The 17775-nt window shown below is 40.2% G+C and overlaps 1 protein-coding gene across 3 annotated transcripts; it reads right to left on the bottom strand.

Moving 5' to 3' along the window:
- Positions 1–531: 531 nt before the first annotated feature.
- LOC124134670 lies at positions 532–14430 on the bottom strand. Of its 3 annotated transcripts, XM_046499618.2 has the most exons (6): positions 14030–14252; positions 11970–13273; positions 8686–10078; positions 6608–6731; positions 4239–4430; positions 532–4202 (listed from the first exon to the last, which is right to left on the bottom strand). In XM_046499618.2, exons 2-6 carry the CDS (start codon positions 13246–13248, stop codon positions 3672–3674), a joined length of 3519 nt encoding a protein of 1172 aa, XP_046355574.2. In that variant the 5' UTR covers positions 13249–13273; positions 14030–14252; the 3' UTR covers positions 532–3671. The 3 variants fall into 3 exon arrangements, with proteins under 3 accessions (XP_046355574.2, XP_046355573.2, XP_046355572.2); XM_046499617.2 differs by lacking the exon at positions 14030–14252 and adding an exon at positions 14350–14430 and having other exon boundaries at positions 532–4430; XM_046499616.2 differs by having other exon boundaries at positions 532–4430; positions 14030–14250.
- Positions 14431–17775: the final 3345 nt, after the last annotated feature.

Below are 17775 nucleotides of genomic sequence, written 5' to 3'. Positions count from 1 at the left end.
GTTCCCTGTATGCAATATTCGGGATATATAATGTTAAAACAATACCATTGGTAACTGTCTGCATCATTGGATATGAAAGACTGGCATGTTCCGAGAGAGAAATACCACACCCTCGAGCTACCATATCTCTGAGATAAACCAGGGCCTCGTTCCACACAAGACAATGCAACTCCTCTAATGTAACGACAATCTTAGTGCTAGGACCCCTTTGTAGCACAGGGCCAAGGGTCTCAGCAACCCTGGCAATATCCAATCCTCAGTTCCAGAGAAGACATTCAAATCAAACTGCCAGAGGATGGATGTATTTGTATCTCACTGCAAATAGCTGCAGTATTGCTAATGTGAAATAAATTTAAACTAAGTAACTTGTTCAATCTGTATCAAAACATTCAACATTCATTACTTCTTCCTTGATCATTGACATTTTTCATTCTTGTCATATGTAACATTATAGTACAGCTTTCATATTTAGACTAAAATGCTTGCTTAATTATTGGATATTAATCTTAGTACAAAGTACATAAAAATACATGGCTTTATCCAAAGTTTATTTCCTAAGTTATCTTTTCAATGTTTGGAAATGCAAGATTAGCATAATTAAACTAAACAAATTATGAACTACAAAGGATAGTTTTTTACAACAAAATGTAAAAGTTCAAAATCCACAGGGACCCATTCCAACCCCAAATCCCAATTGGGAAAGATGACATTCTAAAAAGAAATAATTATGAGCTACAAAATCAGGATGATGCTTAAACAATCACCTTGAGTGAATGAGTGAGTGTTACATCGCTTTTAACAGTGTTCCAGTTATATCACTGTGTCAGCTAATGTCGGGGAAAAGCCAAAAGTGATGTCTGACGTCTTAGACGTTCAACACTTTGTTGAATCGCATGAGCACAACCCTGAAACATAGTCAGGGCTAACTGGGTTTCAAAACCCACAATCACAGGTTTTTGTAGTGCCCAAAGGACAACAATCACCTTGACCAACATTCTGTGGGCTCTTCATATTTCAGGAATATTATTCCAGAAACTGTACAGCAATAACCTCAGGAAAGGGACAGAGAGAATCTCAGACAGGTATCTTTTGATATCAAATATATCAACATGAGTCGATGAGAGTTTAAAACTCTGAGGCTTGTGGAAAAGATATAAACTTTCATCAAGGAGTGTTGATAAAATTAAATGTCAAAAGAAACGAGTGCAAGATTCTATATATCTTACAATCACTCTTTCAGTTTGTAAACAGCAATAACAAGTGTTTTGATAGTAGTGAGTGAGTATGGTTTTACTCCGCTTTTAGCAATATTCCAGCAAGGTCTTCGGTGTGACGAGCAAACACTTTAACCACTAGGCTACCCGACCGCCCCTGTTTTGATTGTAGGGAATACAGCTAATTGTATCCATTAGGAACAGATGAGCAATGTCATTTGATTGTGATGTCATGGTAACCGCCAAATCTCCTGTTGAAGCCAGTTGTGAGTGAGTTGGGTTTAACACCGCTTTTAACAGTATTCCAGTTATATCGTGGCATGTCAGCTTAATGTGGGAGGAAAGCCCGAAGTGATGCATGTCTCAGACGTTTACCACTTCGGTGAAACCCACAATCACCGGTATGGTGCTGACAAACCTAGAAACATAATCAAGGCGAACCGGGATTCGAACTCACAATCATAGGTTTCTGGGAAGCCAGTTTTGGATGATAATGTAATTGCTTCATTCATTCAAGTGTAAGTGAAAGTACATTTTATATTTAACATGCAAACATGATTTATTCTAAACACTTGGGAAACAGAGACTGCATTTGGGATATAATTATTGAACTGTCTTAATTGATATATCAGAAGGTAATCAGTGAGGAAATCCCACTCATGAAAAGTACACAAAGTGCCCTATCTGTTACGGGGATTGGCTCAAAGATTGTCTGCTCACACACATTAGGACAAGCACAGTTGCCTCTTACCACAAGCATGGGTTGCTGAAGACCTATTCTAAACCTGATCTTTACGGTTAGTACTTTCTAACTGGCCAATCAGCCTCAAGTCAGTCAAGATGGTGATGAAATGAAGCCAAATCATTTCAGAAAGCTGACATCTGATTGGCTGTAGAAACTTAATTTCGATTGGGAGGTCAAGGGTTACTTCAGGGTTCAGCGACTATGCTTGTCGTAAGAGGTGACTGATGGGATCAGATGGTCAGGCTCACTGAATTGGTTGATGCAGATTATTTACAGACCCCCGTCATATAGCCCGAACATTGCTGAGTGCGTTAACCAACCAACCAACTTCAGGGTTCACTTGACGCGACCTTCTATGTGGTGTTCATAGATCATCATGCAAAGTCATATCGCATCTGAGTCAAAGGTATCTTGTTAATGAGATCGAAATGTTGCATGATACATATCCATAGGTTATCAATACAAAATGAAATACATATATCATGTATATACAAATGTGACATGTAAAACTATTTGAAAAATAATTGCAAAATACATTTATTGGCCTGTATGTACAAGAAGGTTCAAGCCAGGGTTTAATTTCAATCTCTTGGATAATGGAATATTTCTTCTCACTTGGCATGCTTGGCAAGTGTTTTCATATGTAATATAGCCCTCCCTAGCACATAAACCAAATGTGATGACCCTAGGTGACCTTAATGTAGCAACAAGTTTTACACATGATACTTAATGAAAGTAGGTCACAGTGACCTACAACTGTTGTCATCACTTACCAAACATAATTAATCAAATGACAATCGCTGTATAAATAACTTATCTGCAGAAAAAGCACTTGGGTGAAAATGGCAAACATTCTTTACTAATGACCTTCACTGTAACCTTGACCTTATATAGGTGACTCACAATCTTCCCAAAATTGATCCCACCCAGAGGATAACGTAGCAACTTTTATCATGACCTGCAGTGGACCTTTTTCAAGGTAGGCAGAAAACAAACTTCCTTTCAAGCTGTGACCTTAACCCTTGACGTAACCAATCCATGTCTCTAAAAATTGCCAAGGGCTTTCAAGGAGTCATACTTCATATATCCCTGATGGATGTCCAAGCACTGCATGATTTTGAAAATAAAGTGTAGCAGCAGCAGCATATGGGGCTATTTAATTATGATTTATTCAAGAGTAGCCATCACGACATGATGGAGACAGGATAATGGAAACAATGGTACACAAAATCAAACTCAGCCTTATGACTTTTGCATCGTAACTAAAAGTTTGTACATTACCTTCCTCATTTCTTTCTTGAATGTAAAGTCAGTTCTACAGACGAACAATATACACCACTATGTCTAAATCTGAAAATATGGGATAATACTCTTGAACATGAATGGTACAAATAAAGTGCAATAGAATGGACCAAGCACTGTGCCTGCTCTATATTCCAAATATTCAATCAGAATATCCCTTCACAATGTTCACACAAAGAGACAACATGAAGTTACTGTCCAGTCTTCTGCTGCATTTCAAGAAGCATGATGGCCATTACTGATCTCTGGGCTTAAATGATGACATTGTCAGCATTATTCACACTCGTACAAACAAATAAATTGTCAGCGATGGCAGTTTTTGTCACATCAATTTCATTCCCTTAAACAAGACCTATTTCTGTAGGAGTGTTAGATCCTGTGGTTCTTAAGTTCTTCTTTGAGACTAGGCTCTATGACATGTCTGCATCTTCTTCCTCTTGAGGCTTCTTCAGTTTGTATGCTTGATAACCTTTCCAATGGCTTCGCTGTAGACTGGTGTGTATTCCAAATGAGTCCTTTTCTAGATCATCTAATTTTGGAAGTTCTTCCTTGGGCATGATAGCATATTTCCCACATTTGCCTTTCCATTTCAATGTTCTCAGTGTCATCTCTGGTGAAAGCTTTTGAAAGAGACACACATAGGTACTTTTATCTGGAGTCGCCCTGATGCAGCTGTAAACACGATGCTTTGCAGCACTAATCTTGATCTGCCTTTGATCTCCCACAGGAAACCCAGGACCAAAGATGACTTCCTCCAAACTTTCTGTGGCTGCAAACTCCACGATCATCTTCTCCACCACCTGTTTCACCCACTTGTTGACTGGTAGTGTCGAGGATGGTGCATCACTGTCCCCTACAAGACAGTCTCCCTCGTCCATGGTGTCTGGGTGCTTTACTTCCGTGACTGAATGGCTGGACGATGGGGCATCCTTGTCTGCATCCTTGTCAGCATCCTTGTCTGTATCCTTGTCTGCATCCTTGTCTGCATCCTGCTGATCCACCTCCATGGCTTCTTCCTGGACTTTTTGTTTTCGACGTGGGGGGAAGTCGTTGATGTAGATGAAATCATCTGTCTCTGAGTCCTCACTCTCAGCCTTCATCTGATCTGCCTTTTCTTTGATCGACTCATAGGTGTGCCAGGACTTGGAATCATCTCCATCGGCTAGCAGCTGAAACCAGAGATTACATTAGTTCCCTTTACAAAAGCAGAAGAGATATTCCCAGGATAGAACAATATGCCGAAATGACCTGGGACCTCAGCAACATTCTGCTAGTAGGCCATGCCATTTTGAGAGGAATAAAAAGAAATCGTCAATACTTCTGGTTTTAGGAAGGTAAAAATTGTAACTTCTGGTTCAAACAGATTATTGTTACTGAGACTGAGCAAGTGAGTGGGTTGGGTATTACAGTATTCAAGTCATATCACTGCGTGTCACACAGACACTGCAGGCCGGCCAGTCCCCAGCCACATCAAAATAACATAGAACTTAACAAACCTACCAGTCATATAACTCGCGTATTAAATCTATCACTTTTCGCAATGTCTAATGGACATTTCATCTAAATTTATCATATTTTATTGATAGATTTAGAATTATTATCTTCCGTAATTGCAAACTCATTGAAACAATTTCAATGCTTCGACAATGGGTCTGTATCAATCATATCAAAAAGCAATATAAAGACATTTCAAGTAATTAGTTAAAAAAAAAAAATACAGTGGGAAACAAAATCAACAAATATATTTTTCAATTTTCGCCTTGATTTTCCTCTCAGAAAAATATTACAAGGAGATCTCAATGAACGAAATCAAATGTCAACAAGTTTAAGTTTCCCCTTTCCCGAATAAATGTTTTCTATTTTAGGCCATTATTGGAAGGTAGGTAAGTTCTTTAATCGACAGTGAAGCCCAACAACATACACTGTCGGCATAACATGCAGGATGGTGATAAAAGCTATCATGCAACACATGACAAGTGAGGATTTTTGGTTGGTTGGTTTGTTGTTTAACGCAGCACTCAGCAATATTACAGCTATTTGACGGCGGTCTGTAAATAATCGAGTCTGGACCAGACAATCCAGTGATTAATGTCATGAGTATCGATCCACGCAATTGGGATCGATGACATGCATCAACCAAGTCAGCGAGCCTGACCACCCGATCCCGTTAGTCGCCTTTTACGACAAGCATAGTCACCTTTTACAGCAAGCATGGGTTGCTGAAGACCTATTCTACCCCGGAATCTTCACGGGTCGACAAGTGAGGAAAAAGATGTAGGATATGGAACAGGAAACACATTGATTTCCTTAATTAAGAAATAAATGAGTTGGAGTTGTTTATCGTACAGTAAAATACTGCAGGGAGGATACTGCGCCCCTCATGGTTTATTCTCCCTGCAGTGTTTTATTGTACGATAAACAACTCCCACTCATCTTTTATTTCTTACATGGTATCAACATTAGTACAGCCTCTTTAAGGAGGTCAATAAAAAGTACACGCTTTAAACATATTAACCCGTATTTAAATAATGATGACTCCCTGAGGTGAGGTGAAATGGGGTTTAACGTCGCGTCCAAGATTATTGCACTTATATAGCGACGTGCATGCACGGGTGTGTGTGTGGCTGCTTATACTAGACCGGACTGATGCCGATTAATAGTGCTAGCTCACTGAGATACCATGCCACAGTTTAACATGAATACCCCACTCAGACACTGTATACTGACTCAGAGCCGACCAGTCCTTGTTTGAGCCCCTTAATACCTAGCGCCAGACAGGGTAACAACAAGTAGCATCTTTTAACGTCTTTTGGTATGACGCGGCCGGGAATCGAACCCCGGACCTTCCGCTCTCCGGGCGGATGCTCTACCATTAGACCACGGAGGCGGTCGATGACTCCCTGAACAGAATCTGACCGTGGAAATGTTGGACAAGTCCAATTAATGAACAGGGGGGGGGGTAAATTTGGTCTTTCCCTTACATTCTTACAAGCTTCACATCGATTATCTGTACCCTTTCTCCCAAATCTGATTGTCATTATCTCTCCCACTTTTGGGTGTGATTGTTCGGTCATTACATTCATCTGCACTGTCCAGCCACATCTATGGGGAACAACTCACGAGACACTTCCCTCTCAAAAATAATGTCTTCCAATTTAAGACATCATCAACTTGCGAGTACATGTTTGAATCTCCAGGAATGACGTCATGATAGAACAATGTTTTATCGCGAAATAAACCACGCTACGGTTTTCACTGTTCTTTGCAATTTATGGCATAGCTATCTTATGTTATTTCATGAGGGTGAAAAGCAACGTGTATACAAGTATCTGTAAACTCTGTTTACCTTAATGGTAGGTTGTTGCTCGTAGAATTTGAAGAGGATTTTAGCGGCTGCCTTTGCAGAAGCTTCAACATTGTTCTTGCCATTGGCCTCTGCCAGCTTCTCACCTTGTAGGAACAGTTCACACCTAAACAACATTTCAGCAGATAGAAAGCGACAGAGGTAAAAAGAAGAGTCCACAACATAAAAGTTAAACATTGGTAAATTAAAATATCTGATCTGATGACCTGATGTTCGTTGTTTTACACCACACTCAGCAATAGTTAAGCAATGTGCCAGCAGTCTGAAAACCGAATCTCGACAAACCAGTGATTGACATAAGCATCAATCTACGACAAGCATCGCCTCTTACAACAATCATGGTTAACCCTGATCTTCACGGGCTTGTTTATCTGATGGGTCTATCTAAATAGGTCTTTGTCCAAATGCTGTTTCATCATGTTCATCTTCATAATATTTGTCTTGCCTGTGTAAAATGAAAAAAATAATAAGCTTGGTCCAGAGTCCATGTCCATGTGCTGTAGCTCAACTGACTTATGAAGTAATGATTTAATGACACTTCAATCTTATTTTGGTGAGCTAAAGAAAGACTGGCGCAAAAGCATTCTGGGAAGAAGGAAAAACAAGTGTTTTTACAACAAAGTTAAAGAACTGTGTTGAGTGCAAATAGTGATGCCATGAACTTAGATCTTCTTATGATCATGACATTCACACAAAGTTAAGCCTTGTGCCAAGCAATCTCATTTAAATCAGATCTAAGTTCTTGCTGCCGCTAAACAAAGATCTGAGGACATCCCATTATGTTTACGTTTTCGAGATTGCATGATCAGAAATCACATTCTGACTTTCACTTTCGTGATCTGGTAAGCGACGCTTTGATTGGTCAGTTTTGGAAACAATAATTTTTTCCAGAATAAAATGGAAAAAATGTCTTTTTTTATATTTTTCAGAATAATACTTTCAAAGAAAAAGGCAACTGTGTGTTTGGAAAAAGTGACAAATCACAGGCTCCTCCTACCCCCTTCTCCAACCTAGAAACATAATCGGGGAAAACATGGATTTGAACCCGCAATCACAGGTTTCAGACGTGAACAATTCTGTTGACAGCAAATTGCCATGCCTTAGATGACTGGTCCAACCATAAAAACTTTTGAGAAGCTAAGTTGTATGGTTCGGGAGATATGGTCCGGACAAGAGCACTACCCAAAAATTTCCTAAGTTCATCATATTTCCAACGAAACTACAAAAATATAAAATTCTAAAAATCTCCAAATAGCAAAAGGCACTTCTACTGAGCCTGACTGTTAAGTGTACCAAGTTCTGGGAAGCTAGGTTGTACGGTTTAGGAAATATGCTCCGGACAAGAGCACTACCCTCAAATTTCCTAAGTTCAAAATATTTCCATGGAAACGACAAAAATATAAAATTCTAAAAATCTCTAAATAGCAAAAGGCACTACCACTGAGCCTGATTATAAAGTGTACCAAGTTTTGTGAAGCTAGGTTGTACTGTTTAGGAAATATGCTCTGGACAAACAATGATTACAGACGGACAGACAGACGGACATACTGATGGTTTTATCCCCCCGTCATTATATGTCGGGGGGATAAAAAAGAGAGTGAAGGAACACCCAATTCTTTCATAGATTAACCATAGTAATATGAAAGAATTGGGCATTCTTTAGCTTCTTTTGAGTAGTATAAATTTATATATCCTAAACACGATAATCTGTGAGGTTCAGTTTCAGGATTAGTGGAGTCTGGATTAACAGGGTTCTGCTGTATTACATTGGTTACTCAACACAAACCTACTTACTTCAGGACCTGCGAAGATCCTGGTTAGAATAGGTCTAAGCAACCCATGCTTGCCATAAGGGGCGACTAACGGGATCGGGTGGTCAGGCTCGCTGACTTGGTTGATGTATGTCATCGTATCCCAATTGTTAGGATCGATGCTCATGATTTCAATCACTGGATTGTCTGGTCCAGACTATTTACTGTCTGGTCCAGATTATTTACAGACCGCCATCATAAAGCTGGAATATTGTTGAGTGCAGCGTTAAACAACAAACAAATACTTACTTGAGAACATTTCCTTCCGTTGAGCCCTTCCCATGCAGAGTCACAAAGTTTCTGGTTGCAGAGTTAAGAAGTATTTCGTAGGCCTTGTTCACCCGATCTGACGAAAACTTTTCTTGTTCCATGATAATCATTCGTTCCCAATCCCTTGGAAATTCTGTGTAGTCAGGATTTTGCTTGAAGAGTATTCTTTTCTTGAATGTTTGGATCTTGTGATAGTTTGACCAGAAGAATGTCTTCATCTTCTTCCCTTCCCACACCTCACAAACTTCTGTGACATTGTGCACATCTTGAGTTGTTATGCGCTTGAAGTCGTTGAAGATGACGTCTGGAGAACTGTTGGAAAGCACCCTTATTGCTTCCTCGTAGGTCTGCTTCACTGCATCCGTATATTTGTAGCCTTCCCCCGTGCAGATATAGATGCAGTCGACATAAAGATCACATTCGGTAAATAACTCGCCACCTTTTGCTCCTCTCTTTGAAAGACAAGTCAAGAGGAGATTGGCATTTTTTGAAGCAATCTGGAGTATGTTGTTTGCAGCCTGATTGGAGTTGGCCATCCTCTTCACCTGACCAATCAGTTTGCCCAGTTTCTGTTGTGTCTCCTCGTCTGGAAGACCCACATGCCTGGGGGACAGAACATCATGGGCAGAGAGGTTGGAGTAGTTGTCGTCTGCAAGAACTCCCTCCAGAACAACAGACATAGGACTGTTCTTGAGCAAATCGATTCCTTTTGCATATGTCCTGTACTTCACTCGTTTGGATACCTTCCCAACAGCAGTAGCAATCAGATGCCCGTCAAGTGTAAGATGTCCTTTACCAAGAGAGGTACTCTTGACAAGCTCCATTGAGTCTTCCCTGTATTCCCGATGAAAGACATTGCTTGCAGCTACATTAGCATTGTTCAACTCAATTATTGGTGTATCAGCTCTCTTCTTGAAACCATTAAGATATTTGATCAACTTTTCCAATTTTTCACACAGCTGAAGATTTGGTGCTCCAGGAACCACTTCTTTCGTAGACTTTTTCTTCTCTTCAACAGCAAGCAATTTCTTCATCATGTTATCACTACCTTCATCCTTCATTTCCATAATTTCTTCCACAGGTTTAGTCATCAGGACATTAATAGCTTCCTCGTAGCATGCATGTTTCACCTCCTTCTTACCTGTACCCAGACACCTGGCAAGGAAGATACCATTAACCATCAAACATCCAGTAAATGTGAGTTTTTTTCCAACTTTCCCCAGCACTTCCTGCTTGTAATCAGACCTTATTTTACACTTAGCCAGAGAAATGTCGAGGGTGTGAATGTCATTTACGTGGTCGCCGGAAGCCTTGAAGCTCTTGATATTGGCAACCAGTCTTCTCAGCTTCAAACCCATTGTTTCCTGCACACCTGTAATGCAAGCATCAGTGTTCATTCAAAGGTAAGGTGGACACAAGGTGAAAGGGTTTTAACAGTGTGTTGTGTTATGCTGTGTTGGGGTGTGTTTGTTTGTTGTGTAACGCCGCACTCAGTAATCATGGCAATATTCCAGCTATATGACGGCGGGCTGTAAAATAATCAAGTCGGACCAGACAATCAAGTGATTGACATCATGGGGATCGATGACATGCATCAACCAAGTCAGCGAGCCTGACCTCCTGATCCTGTATGTTGCCTCTTACAACATGCATAGTCGCCTTTTACGGCAAGCATAGGTTGCTGAAGAGCTATTCCACCCCGAATCTTCATGAGTGAGTGAGTGAGTGTTTGTTTAACGCAGCACTCAGCAATATTTCAGCTATATGACAGCGGGCTGTAAATAATTGAGTCTGGACCAGACAATCCAGTGATTGACACGAGCATCGATCTATGCAATTGGGATCGATGACATGCATCAACCAAGTCAGCGAGTGAGTGAGTTTGGGTTTAATGCTGCTTGGAACAGAACTCCAGTGTTTCAAATTGATGAGGGATGAAAGCAGGAAGTGAGGCATGTGTTAGACACTTACCACTTTAAATCTAGAAACATAATCATGGAGAACCGGGATTCAAACACAGGACCATGGGTTTCAACTCAATGGTGCCCAACACTCTTTCTGCTGTTCAGTCAAGTAAGCTCAGCTAATGTGAGTCCACATATATTAATTAACACTAAAATCTACTGAAAATGATGTGAAGAGTTTGTTCGCGCCTTGTAGCTTTTGGAAAAATGAAAATTATGGAGAGAGATTACAAAAGTTAACTTTACCTTAAAAATACTCTAACATACAGTAGGCTCTTGTGTTTGTTTGTTGTTTAACGCCACACTCGGCAATATTCAGCTGACGAGATTTGTTTAGGATTCCCATCTCCCAAGGTAAGGATTCCAGTTTTCACCCTTGTCGAACTAGGCTGAAATTTCATTTCTCCCTCATAGCTCCACCAGTGGCTATTACAAGTTATGCCCCTTCTGTCCCTCCTTTTGACCAATCAAATTCCACTTCTCAAATCATTTGCTTCAAACAAAATGGTGGGGCACCCAGTCGAGACGATCTGATTGATAATCAAAATCTATGTTGTAGACGGTAACGGCCCAGGTGACGGTACACATGCTTTGCAAATCATGCAGTCAATTGAAATCTGCATGTTGAAATCCATGTTAATGAACCTCATTTCTAATTTTGTTATGCGAATTTGATTGGACTATGCATGGACTCATTAATCTAGCAAAAATATAACTCCTGAATTCCAGCGTAGTTTGGCAAAGGTGGAAACTGGTCAGTGAATTCCCTTGCCTCAGGAAAATGAAGATTCAAAACTATTTAACTACTTTTCGCAGGCAAATCGTGATATTGTTCAAAATTTGTTATTCTTAACATTCTTATTTGCATAAATTCTGGGGAACTGGGAATTTAAAAATTCCAACAGGGACTTTTCAGTGTCATTTGCTTCACATACGATGCTGAATATCGGCCTCTGAGGAGGTCCAGATAAATACCTGAACAGGTAAGACTCTCTGTGTCATAATTGAAACTAACATGGTAATAAAATGACACCATACTCAAGCATAATGGGAATCAGGTGGTAGCTTAGTTTGCAGTGTTCAAAATAAGAGGGGGCCCTGGTGTCCTGGAGGTCCTCTGTGCTATTTGACTCAAGGGAACCCCCAAACCCCTAAACTTTCAACATTAGGGTCATGACCAAGACCCACTGACTTTCATGCTTAATTTTGAACTCTGGTATGAACAGCACTGACTTATCGTACTTGGAAGGGTGTTGGGTCAAGGATAACCAGTTGTACCACTTGTTAGAAGTAACTTACCCTGTTTTGGAAAATCAAACTTCAAGTCCAGTAGTGAAACTGGTTTTTCTTTTGTGTGAATACTGGACTTCTGTTGGTCTCTAAATGTTTCAGACCGTTGAAAGCTTCTGGGTCTTTCTCGGTCTCCAAAGTCTTCCCTCCTCCCTCTCTTTAAGCTTCTATCCTCTCTGTCTTTGGTGCCATGCATGCTGCCATCTCTTTTCAAGCCTCTTGATTCGCGAGGGTGTGCAGTTTCTACTTTTCCATAAAAATCTCTTGTCCTTGGATTTCTCCTCGGAGAAACATTTTGCCTGGGCTCATCAGAAAGCTGGTCCACAATGTTCATAACTTTCATGACCTTGTTCATGTCGACAGGATTGACTCTGCTTTGCTGCCTCTCGGCGGCCATTCTCATTTTCAACTCCTGCATTACCCCTGTATCCAGCACAGAGTTGTCCCTTCTCCGGGCTATTTCTTGTCCAGCAGATGGACCTCTAGGTGTTTCACTGAATCTGTAGCTTTCTCTTTCCCAACGGGCACCTGCAGAATGACTTCGAGGACTTTCATGGGACCATTGGTTTCTGGTTTCATTTCTGGGTTGTGAGGATGAGCCTCTGTGTCTGTCACTGAATATGTCACTTTCTGGCTCCTTCCTTAAATTTGTAGGATTTGCAAAATTTGTCCAGTTTTTGCCACCTTCATCAAATCTCATACTTTCGGTTTCCATTGGATATGATGTGTTACTACTTCCGAGGAATCTTCTACCTGTCTCCAAACCTCTCGATTCCATGCCAAATCTGTTGCTGCCGGTGTCAATGCCTGCATGGGGCAATCTGTCTGTCTCCATCTTTTGGCCAGTGGTCCAACCTCTGCCTCTTCCACGGCTCTCAGTTTCCATGTCTAGATTTCTGCTTTGGGCACCGAAGTAATCTTTACCTGGACCTTTGTCCAATGACTCATTTCTGAAGGAAGACCCCAAACCACCCCAAGTGTCTGAAGTAGGGGCAGTTTGAGACTCCTGGAAACTAAACTTAGAATATCCTCTGTATCTGTCTGTCCTGTCAGACACTGTCTTGCTGCCACGTGAGAACTGTGGTGGATTCTCATCAGCATCATCCCACAGATTGCCTCCTGTCTGTTGGCTCGTCTTGTCTAACTGCCCTCTCCCGCTGCTGCCATACTGAAACTTCGACCTAGAATACATGCCTGTTCTGGAGAACTGTGATGGTGTGTCATCACCATCATCCCATAAATTGGTGCTCTTCTTGACCGGCTCCCCGCTCCCAAACCTAGAAAACATGTCTGATCTTGGAGCTTGCCAGAACCTGAAAGAACAGAAGATCACTTATTATAAGGGGCTGCCCATTGACATTTAGGGGTGGGGTGGTGATTTGGGTTTTGCAATATAAAACAAGACATAAGTGAGCAAGGCTCACTGATACCCCCGACCTCGACTCTCAACAAATTTCTCGGTTCAAAGCATGAAAAACATATTTTTTCAGAAAGTCCACATATGAAAATCAAACTTTGCACTGCACCTCTTCTATTAGTATGAAACAGTTTCCTACATGAGAAAAGAATCCAGGCAGTAGATTTCAAGTTACAGCTCCTACAAATGTTTAAGTGAAAAAAATCTAAGTGAAAAAAAGAAAAAAGAAAAGCTGTTATCATGGTAATATTTCAGAAAATCCAAAAATTAAAATCCAACTTTGCACTGCATCTCTTCTTTTGGTATAGAGACCCGTGAAGATCCGGGGTGGAATAGCTCTTCAGCAACCTATGCTTGCTGTAAAAGGCGACTATCCTTGTCATAGGAGGCAACATACGGGATCAGGAGGTCAGGCTCGCTGACTTGGTTGATGCATGTCATCGATCCCAATTTTGTCGATCGATGCTCATGATGTCAATCACTGGATTGTCTGGACCGGACTCGATTATTTACAGACCGCCGTCATATAGCTGTAATATTGCTGAGTACGGCGTTAAACAACAAACAAACACAATCTCTTGCCTCGGGAAGATGAGAAAACCAGATTACTTCCGCCATTGTGGTAAGGATTTGCATGTGCGAGAGCTCCTACCTTTATCAGCTGTTTCTGTTAGCCTGATAAACTTCTTTGATATTCATTTGGAAGGCATAGTCTTGTAAAACCATACAAATGCATTCGGTGTCATTGTGTCTGTATTTTGGTTATTTATCCCCCTTTTCTTCAAATAGCAACGCTGTCGCGCGCCGCTTTATGAGCAGCACGAGCAAACAAATATGGCCGACAGTTATCTTTCTTCTGTCTTAGAAAGCACCATTTATTGAGTTGGTCTCGATATAAATCTAATGTACAACAGTTGTTTTACAAAAGCACTTCGAAGCTGAAGACGAGTCAACTTGTCATCCATGCATTACCTCGCAAAATGATGAAAATATCGAGCCGGTGCACATCCAACTTCTTTCGGCGTGTTTTATTATCTCCCTTTGAAAGCCGCGAAAAGCGATATTGGTACAGCGTCAAAACGGCACTAACCGGAATCTGGCTGCAAGGAACAGGACACAAGTGCACTGCAGGACTCGCTGATGGAAGAATTGACACATAGGTCAGGGAGACTATAGATGGTATGTGGACTCCAAAGTTATATGTTGTCCAGAAGTTCGTTATTAAATTGACAGGATACTCCAGTCTTCAGTTTTTTACTCCAAAAGAAAGAATATATTGCAATACGCGGCAATTATATTATTTGGCAATAATTCGTAAAGACCACCCAATTTTTTATATTTTTATTGATTTTTTGATAATATAATTTAGATCAAGATACATTAATACATACATACAGACAGACAGTTTATTCAATAGAAAGGCCATAGGCCCATAATACAGACAATGTTTGGCTGCATGAACTACGCATGCCAATGAAGTAATCGATTTAGTTTTTCTTAGCCGTTGGACTTTATGTAGATATAAACATGTGTTATATAAAACATCAAAGTTTTCTGATGAAATAATGTCAGTTAAAGATGTTACAGTTTGATACTTGATATACTGTTGAAGATACTTACTTCTTAGGGCTGAATAACGCTCACATACAAGCCAAACATGAAATCCACCTTCAATAAAAGATCTACCATTTTCTATACAATATTTACATAATCGTTCAGTGTATGGAACATTTGTGTATCTCCCCAAATCAAATGCAAGTGTAAACCTGCTACATCTGGAACGAGTCATACATATTCTCAGATGTACTGGTATGGGGAGTGTAAAATATTTTTCTACATTGTTAAATGATTTAAAATGGTTATAATAAAGGGTATCAGATAAAGTACTGATGGAACTACACCATGATTGTTGAAGGTTAACAAAAAATCTTTGTTTAAAAAGATGAATAAATATCTTCACATTGCCAACATCTTGTGTGAACCATACATATCGAAATCCTAATTTTAACAAAATGTTCTTAATGTGAGTAGCCCATGTGGTGCGACTAAAATGGTCCAGTGATTTGAGCTTTAAATAGCATTGGCGAGGCAGTCTGCACCAATACTTGATGGCCTTTGTGGTATACACAAGTTGGAGAGGGGCTATGCCGCACTCTCCTAAAACCATACCATTGTTTGTTGTTTTACCTGTATTTAGAAACCATTTACGCATTTTGTTCTGTACATCTTCAATAATTTTACACAATGAGATGCCCCATACTTCTGCACCGTAACAGACAATAGGCACAATCAGTGCTTCCAATATCTTAAATAAATCTTGACAGGGTATATTACCAACTTTCTTTTGATATCTATATAATGTCATAATGGCCTTGTTATTCGGTGCAGCAAGAGTATTTCGCGCCTTAGTCCAAACAAGTTTGAGCTTGAACACAATACCCAAATATCTATAAAACGATATATATACACTACTAAATTTCTATTTTTCATAATGTCTAAGGGTTCCGCCATTTCCGAATACCATATTTTAGTTTTCCTTAGTTTACCTTCATGCCTGTGGTATTGCAAAAGTGTTCCAAGGCATTGATCTTCTTTTGTAAATTTAAAGGTGTATCAGCAATAGATGACCCGTCATCAGCAAACATAAGAGCATATATTGCTGGACAGTAATACATGTAAGGTGTATTCTAATTAATGAAAATATTCTTTGTCAGCATTTACATCAAAATAGGAGCGGTGGGATAGCCTGGTGGTTACAGCGTTTGCTCGTCACGCCGAAGGCCCAGATTCGATTCCCCACATGTGTAAAGCCCATTTCTGGTGTCCCCCGTCGTGATATGGCTAAAAGTGGCGTAAAACCATACTCACTCATGTTCTGAGTAATTAAAATACAGACCCGGGAAGATCCCGGGTAGAATAGGTCTTCAGCAACCCATGCTTGCCGTAAAAGGCGACTCTGCTTGTCGTAAGAGGCGACTAACGGGATCGGGTGGTCAGGCTCGCTGCCGGTTTGATGCATATCATCGATCCCAATTGCGTGGATCGATCCTCATGATATTAATCACTGGATTGTCTGGTCCAGACTTTATTATTTACAGACCGTCGTCATATAGCTGGAACATTGCTGAGTGCGGCATTAAACAACAAACCAACCAATTAAAAGACACACCAAAAACAATGAATCCAGTTAAATAAAATGACTACTCTATTATGCACACCCTTGCCCCTTTTGTGCGACATCAGCGTTTATGGAAACATTTGGTTCTCTGGTATAAATGAAACTTTTAGCTCAACTGACTGTAAGTCAAGTGACTTTATCTCATTATTGATCTAGATACGACTTTTGACCTTCACATATATACGCAATTAAAAAAAATATATTACGGAATGTACTGTCTCAGTATAGCAGTATGCTTGTAAATAGAATATTGTTAGATTTTAAAGTATCATTTTAATAACCAAACATGAATTAAATTAATAAGCTAACCTAAATATTTAACATTTATTTTCTTAAATACTTGCGTTAACTTCAGCACTTGCACAAATCTTCTAATTCACAGGTAAGCTAGTTCTGTATATAGCTTGGGAGGTTCAACCATTTCGTTAATAGGTTCATGGCTATTGTCACTGGGTCGGTCACAGGCTTGACCTGTGATTAGGTGCTCTTTGTTATCTAGCTTTTTGCATGTTCTCTGCAATCATGTGGATACCCTGATCACAACTTCTACTGGTCAGTCAGCACATATTTCTCAGCACGTTCTCTTCACTGTATCATATAGGGTAAGTTCATTCAATTATTACTTTATTAATCTGGAAGCTTAGGTTACTGTGTATTTTAAGCATTGTTGTTTTATATAGTATTTAGCTAGCGTTGTATTATGACATTGTAATGAAGGGAGGGCGGGCACCAGAAATAGGCTTTAGCCATTGTACTCATGTGGGGAATCAAACCCGGGTCTTCGGCGTGACGAGCGAACGCTTTAACCACTAGGCTACCTCATCGCCCTTGTTCGAACTAGAATAGCTCGGATACTCAATGTTAAGAAATTTGCATTAGATAAACGTTGTATAAAACCTGAAAGACTAGCTGTGCTAATGTATTTCTTGCCAGGGGATAGTTCATACAGCCGTAAAAATCAGCGATAGAAACTAAAAGTTTTAGTCCACTAGTCCTTAACCCTCTTGGTGCCTCGGGACCATATATGATCCCTCACTTTTCACACCCGCATAGTTCTTGCAAAGGTATAATAAGGACTGGTAGAAATCCACCCCTTTTTAAGAGTTCCGCGAATTTCTACCAGTCCCTATTATACCTTGACTATTGGGCCGTTTTGCAAGAACTATAGGACAAGTGCCAACAAAGACCATAAAATCTAGCGCCAATTTCTAACGATGCGT

This window comes from Haliotis rufescens, unplaced genomic scaffold (genome assembly GCF_023055435.1).
Source record: "Haliotis rufescens isolate VD_foot unplaced genomic scaffold, xgHalRufe1.0.p SCAF_4, whole genome shotgun sequence".
NCBI classification, from domain to species: domain Eukaryota; kingdom Metazoa; phylum Mollusca; class Gastropoda; order Lepetellida; family Haliotidae; genus Haliotis; species Haliotis rufescens.
Note: the sequence above shows the minus strand (reverse complement) of the source record. Positions and strands in the feature narration are given on the sequence as shown.

Excerpts from the sequence above, each read along its gene's own strand:
- LOC124134670 (XM_046499617.2), bottom strand. The coding sequence starts at position 13,248 with ATGTTTTCTAGGTTTGGGAGCGGGGAGCCGGTCAAGAAGAGCACCAAT. Across the intron at positions 10,079-11,969 it reads GTTTGATTTTCCAAAACAGG|GTGTGCAGGAAACAATGGGT; the intron begins GTAAGTTACTTC and ends CTTGCATTACAG. Across the intron at positions 6,732-8,685 it reads ACGGAAGGAAATGTTCTCAA|GTGTGAACTGTTCCTACAAG; the intron begins GTAAGTATTTGT and ends AATGTTGTTTAG.